Source organism: Penaeus chinensis, chromosome 37, assembly GCF_019202785.1.
Source record: "Penaeus chinensis breed Huanghai No. 1 chromosome 37, ASM1920278v2, whole genome shotgun sequence".
Lineage (NCBI taxonomy): Eukaryota > Metazoa > Arthropoda > Malacostraca > Decapoda > Penaeidae > Penaeus > Penaeus chinensis.
This window is the reverse complement of record NC_061855.1, coordinates 14,523,674-14,531,173: the sequence shown is the minus strand read 5'-3', so window position 1 is coordinate 14,531,173 and position 7,500 is coordinate 14,523,674. Positions and strand designations below refer to the sequence as shown.

Genomic DNA, 7,500 nt, shown 5'->3' with positions numbered 1-7,500 from the left:
TCTTAGCTTACAAGGCTTTCCCGTAACATATAATTCAAGCTTCCTCATTTCCTGTTAAATTTTTTATTCTCTCAAGAATTATAAAGATTTTCTTTACCTAAAAAAATAGCCATAATTTTCCTTTTTTCCTCTTATACAAAGAAGTGTATGTCATATAATCGACAAGACATTTTTTGACCTAATGTCACCAGGGATGGCATGCCATACATGCCTACTGTGTTTATTAATTGTCTTTACACATACATGGCTCCACATGTACTTAGTCACCAATGATTCAGTTCTAATCCTACCTGTTTATCCTTTGTTTTTTTGGATTTTTTTCTTTTCTTTCTTTTTTTTGTGGCCATCAGTATTGTTAGTCATTATAATAATAATAAAATAATGCATGCATATCAATTGAAAAAAACAACAAATAAATAAAACTCAAAGAAAGGGAAATTAGGCCTTGTAGAGTCATCTATGTGTAAACATATTTCACAAAACAAAACTAGTCAACATTATATGTTCCTGATGACAATAGGTGAAGATATACCTATCTTCTACATTGGTTCATTGTTTACAAACATGGATACCATATCATATAAAAATATTTTGCCTGTGTTATTTATCCACTGTTCTGTATTTGTTTGCCCTTTTCTGTCCATACATCTGCTGTCTAATAATTTGTGATTTGTTTCCTACTGGTAGCAATGACATGAACAAAATTGTTCCCTTACGTATTAGGTAATACTATCATTTCTGGATATCAAAGATCCAGTTTCACAAATGCTATATACTATTCAGGACATCAAATAAGTTACTTAAACTTTTTTTTTATTTGCATTTGGGTTGTTATACCATTGCAAAGCTGATCCTGTTATTTTTACAATGACTATAACAAAATAATGAAAAGAAAAATACAGTGAACATAAAATACTTTTAGTTTAATAACTGGTACATGTACACTTCAGTATGCATTTATGTGTCAACTCTATATAGCCTTCTCAGTAGTGTCCTAATGCATGTAAATATTTACAAACATATTATTCAATGGCATGAAATATACAAATGATACAGACATATATAAATGAGATAAAAATAAGTGGGTGACTCACACTTGGGTGAACATTAACATTTACACACAAGAGAAGTATCAATAAAATATTAATTAATAAAATCAAGAAACTAACAAGACCTGAGCATTATCCCCTGTTACCAACAATTCCTAAATCATACACTAATATGTTTTAAATTACTTTCTCTTACCATATTTATTTCCATTTGCATTTTCCAATTCTAAAAACAAACTTCTACAAGATATATAAAACATCAGCCACATGCAGCAGTTTCACTTTGTGACTAATATATCACAATATGTATACAGCAGTTACTTGAAAATCACATGGGGTAAAATACACCAATGGATGGCATAGTTATAGTATGGGAAAAATAGTTCCAGTATTCAGTTACTAATAATGCAAAAGCTTCACTCTGGCCAAATGACAGATATTCCAGATGCCTCACAAGGAAAATATGACTATATACCAAAAGCCCTACATGATACATAGAGACACCATAATACAAATGCATAACCTAGAGATAAAATTCAACTCGAGCTACAGAGACACAGCATCGAGGAGCTTTTTGTCATATGGTCCTTGACATGACAGTCATATACAGATAGAAAGCCCTAATTGTGGAAAGACTTTGACTGTCTTCTAATTTGATAACCTACTGCAAGACTGCATATATCTTACTGCAAAGCACTCAAAACTGTGAAGTAAAAAAGTACAAAATACTATTTCAAACATCTTCATAAACTTTCTAAAAATGCTCTGTGGCTGGTAAATGTGATGGCATATTAATAACAGCACTATATACTAATTAACAGACTATGCATCAAAGCTGGTTGTCTTTTCCACTCTATTATGGAGACTAGAGTCTTTATTAGTGCAAAGTACAGAACTTTGGAGCCATGTCAAAACTTCTATTTATTTTGCCTCATTTTCATTCCTTCATGTGAAGCACAATTGTCAAATCACCAAATCAACAGAAATGAGAGAGAAAAACAAGACATGGGCTGGTCTAATGATTCCTTACAAGAAAAAAGAGGAAGCACAAAAGCCAATACTTCTGTAAAAAATCATATAAAACAGAATGAACAAAAGAAAAAAAAAAGTTGACTAATAATCACCTTTAAGTATAATGAAAGGAACTCAGTACTGCCAATGAGGATTATAATAAAGGTTTCCAATCAAGATTCCTGAAAGGGACACTTAAAGAAAGACAATCAGAATTAGAATCAGGATTAGAAATTCCATAAATATTGGCTTGTGATCTGATTGGCAGTAAGCTAATATCTAAGACTGTAAAAGTAATAACACAGTTGTTTATAAGGATGAGACGAGAAATTGGAATGAGTATGTTCATTCCATTATTTTTTTGGGGAGGGAAAGGGGGAGGAGAGGTAAATATATTATATAGTGGATACAATGGATATAATAACCATGAGAAACAAAGCTATGAAATAAGTCAGAAAAGTTATATAAAAATAATAACATGTACACAATATGGTATTTCAGAGGAGCAATTGCAAGTATTTACAACAGGAGGTCAGCGCATCACCCCAGATGTGTCATCAGAGTGCAAATAAAAAAATTATCAAGTAATGGTGGCAGTAGTAGTAGTCACAGTAATAAATCATATTCATAATCATAATATGAATATGAAAATGGAATGAAAGCAGAGTTAAAAGGGCACTGGGGAGGAAGGGGGTAGGTGGGAATAGGAAGGGGTGTGGGGAAAATGGAGAACATAAGGGGGAAGGGAATTTATACAGGAGAGAGAGGAGGAAGAAAGGGGATGGGGAGGACAAGGATAAACGCGTGACTCCCGAAATCTCTTTTGGTGTGAATCACAACAAATATTGTAGAGAACATGGCTTGGTACCGTAAGCACATGCATGGCTAGCAAGTAGTTGCAAACACCTTTGTCTAAGTGATTAGAGGCTCATACTCCTGGGTATCACTTCTTCTTCTGTGTGGGGTTAAAAAAGAAGAGGAAAATAAGGATGATGATAGTAATCAAATAATAATAATAACGCATATGCATATTATATACACATACTTATAAATCATGTCCACAATTCTGCAAAGATGCCCAATACTTACTCATGTCCACAGCAACAGATTGAGTTGATGACATCATGGATAGTGCGGTCACCATCATCATGGAAGACACCACTGGTGGGCTCCTCTGTGCACTCATTCACAAACACCATTAGATCCGACTCAGGAAAGCCGTCGTCATAGTATTTCTGGGAGAGTGATAAGAAATGGGAAAAAGGAAAAATAAGAGAATGAAAATGAAAATACAAGCCAATCATTTTTAAAAACTCATAGCAAAATGCAAATTTGTAAAATATAAAAAAAAATACAAATAAAAAACAAACAAAAACAATGGACTAATTCTCTTACCTTAATTGTCTCATATGCATCCATAATGATTGCAATGAAGAGGGAGAGAATTACATAGATGAAGAGAGAGATGAACGAGTACAGGTAGATGCGTGAGAACCACCACACGACGGGGTCCTTGCCTGATGTCGATGAGAAAGTCGCAAACATGTCATCCCCATTGATGAGCGAGTACAGGCACTCCATTGTCGATGAGAACGAGCGGAACTGTGTCAAATAGGGAGATTGTGAGAGTAAGGACTGACAAAGAAACGGGGAGAAGTGGAAAAGTGGGAGGAGATACTGAGAACTTAAGAACATGGTCTTCCAATTTCTTAAACAAGAGTAGAACATATCACATTCTTCAACTATATAAGAAAATAATCATGTGGAAAAAATGGTACATACATTAATCAAACAATCTATACAATACTCCAAAAGAAAAGCCATAAGTACTCGCCTTGAGATGGTAAGGTCCAAGCACAAGCCAGCCACAGAGGCAGTAGCCAGCAAACACCATCAGGATGCATATGGAGTATCGCAGCACATTTGGGAAGCACTTCTTGAGGGTCAAGATCAGCACCTGGGGGGGAGGGGGTTATTTCACAGTAAGACTTACTTGCGTGTTGAGAATTATAAGAGGTTACCTTTTTTCATTTGAATATTCTGAAAGATTAAGAATGATTGGCAACCATCTTTTGGCCAGGGAGTATTGAAGAATTTCCCGCTCAAATCACTTTATTGAGTCATGATGCCTATAGCCATAACTGCCATGAGGAGTTGATTTTTCATGACAGCTATAGGCTTGCCTAGCTATAAGAGGTTAAGCTTGTTTACTGATAGGGTATTTCAATACATTTTTTAATACTCTAACAAAAGTTGTAAAAAGAGTCTCCTCACACATAAAAATAGAGGGAAAAAAATCCTCCTTACATTGTAAGTCTCAAAGAAGCCAAGGTAGCGCAGGCAGCCGAACCAGACTAGCAGGTTACCCAGTCCAAGGAAGAGGGAGCAAATGTTCCATGTGTCCAAGAACCCTTCGTAACTCTGTAGGGTAAACAGCAAAGAGAAAATGATGCACAATAATTTTGGTGATCAAGAGACTAGTAAAAGAAATAACTAAACTTCTTGTTATTATCATTATCTAATAAAATCTTTTTTTTTACTTGTTGCCTCTACTTGTTTTTCTGTTTTCTTAATATAACAATACTTTTATTATGTGCAGTCACTTCTCTTAGATTAATCAAATGCATTTATGGCAAAACAATATAACACAGAATAACATAACATATCAAAATGAAGACTATATATTTGTGACTATTCATATGATACAATCAACACATATGTATGAATATAAATAGAAAATTATATATTATATATTATATATTATATAATATATATATTATATATATTATATATATTATATATATATATATATATATAAAACAGGAAGATCAAGCAAAGAAACTTTAAAGCCTTTGAAAAGCAAATTCCATTCTAACATTTAACATCCCTCACATAAAACAGAAAAACACCATAATCATTTCCAAGAATAAATGATCTCGTGTTTTTATTCATCAGATAATATCTTCAATTAGTTTCTATTAAATCTATTAACAACAATAGCAAGGTGAACTATGCATGAGCCTGAATCAGAAATCATTTAAAGTCCTGATTAAGGGACATAATCATTGATGTGCATAACTACTTTTCAAAGAAATTATTGCCATTCAAAAGACAAAGAATAATAAAAAGAACATATTAAAACCACAACAGTAAAAAACATGCAAACACAGCCAAAGAAATAGAAAAAGATATAGATATCAAGAACAACAGAACATTTTTAAAACAGGAAAAATAAATATACAAATAAACAATAACTGCAATATCACATTAGTCAAAGGGATGAATCATATTGCTTAAATTCGAAATTTCCATGTCAAATTTCCATCACATTTTCACTATCTCTCTTCTTCCACATTTCTAGCAATCTTATTTATTCACCTTTATTATATTTCTGAATGTAAGACCAGCACAACAAATCGGAATGCATGTACAAATATTATACTTCTATACATACACACAGCCAAATTAGTAAAAATAAAAGGTTCATGTGCATTCATGTATGCATATGTTCACACTGAAGACTGAAATGCATGCACACATATGAACATGTCCCCCCCACATATATGTGTATGTATACATGTATACATATATATATATGTATATATATGTATATATATGAATATATATGTATATATATGTATATATATTATATATATGTATATATATGTATATATATGAATATATATGTATATATATTATATATATGTATATATATGTATATATATGAATATATATGTATATATATTATATATATGTATATATATTATATATATGTATATATATATTATATATATTTATATATACATACATATACATATACATATTATACATATACATACATATGTATATACATATACATATATACACACACATATATATACACATATACATACATATATATACATATATACATAAAGATAGACATACATACATATATACACATAAGGATACACATACATACGTATATATGATATACACAAGTATATATACATACATATATATACATATATATACATATACATACATATACATATACATATTTATACACATACATACATATGTATATACATATACATATATACACACACATATATATATACATATACATACATATATATGATATACACATATATATATATATACATATATGTATATATACACATATATATGTATATATGTATATATACACATATACATGTATATATACACATATACATGTATATATACACATACATGTATATATACACATATACATGTATATATACACATACATGTATATATACACATATACATGTATATATACACATATACATGTGTATATATACACATATACATGTATATATACACATATACATGTGTATATATACACATATACATGTGTATATATACACATATACATGTGTATATATACACATATACATGTGTATATATATATATATATACATGTGTATATATACACATATACATGTGTATATATATACATATACATGTGTATATATACACATATACATGTGTATATATACACATATACATGTGTATATATACACATATACATGTGTATATATACACATATACATGTGTATATATACACATATACATGTGTATATATACACATATACATGTATATATACACATATATTTACATACATATGTATATATACATACATATGTATATATACATACATATGTATATATATACACATATATGTATATATACACATATATGTATATATACACATATACATGTATATATACACATATAAACATATATATACATATATTTACATACATATGTATATATACACATATATGTATATATACACATATATGTATATATACACATATCTGTATATATACACACATATGTATATATACACATATATGTATATATACACTCATACATGTATATATACACTCATACATGCATATATATATATATATATATATATATATATATACATGTATATATAAACACATATACATGTATATATACACATATACATGTATATATACACATATACATGTATATATACATCTATATACATATATAAACATATATACATATATGTATATATACACATATATACATATATATACACACATATATTTACATACATATGTATACATATACATAAATATACATGCATATTTATATACACAAATATACATATATATACAAATATACACAAACATATATATAAACATACATAAACATATACATATACAAACATAAATATACATATACATATACATACATAAAAATACATATACATATACATACATAAATATACATATACATACATATATACATATATACCATATAATCATACATATATACACATAAATAAAAATATATACATATATATACATATATAAATATATATACATATAAATACATATATAAATATATATATACATATACAAATATATATACATATAT

At 29.0% G+C, this 7,500-nt stretch overlaps 1 protein-coding gene across 9 annotated transcripts in view; it reads right to left on the bottom strand.

Moving 5' to 3' along the window:
- Positions 1-7,500, bottom strand: part of LOC125045427 (mucolipin-3-like) — a 39,166-nt gene that overhangs the window by 1,426 nt on the left and 30,240 nt on the right. For 8 of the 9 annotated variants that reach the window (XM_047642661.1, XM_047642660.1, XM_047642662.1 and 5 more), the window contains 5 exons: positions 4,368-4,481; positions 3,895-4,017; positions 3,456-3,662; positions 3,150-3,295; positions 1-3,015 (listed from right to left, as the gene is read on the bottom strand). The exon at positions 1-3,015 is cut by the window's left edge and continues 1,426 nt beyond it. In XM_047642661.1, coding sequence (XP_047498617.1) covers positions 2,973-3,015; positions 3,150-3,295; positions 3,456-3,662; positions 3,895-4,017; positions 4,368-4,481 — 633 coding nt within the window. In that variant the 3' untranslated portion in view covers positions 1-2,972. Of the gene's footprint in view, positions 3,016-3,149; positions 3,296-3,455; positions 3,663-3,894; positions 4,018-4,367; positions 4,482-7,500 lie in introns of those variants that run through there. The other variant, XM_047642663.1, reaches the window with a different exon arrangement.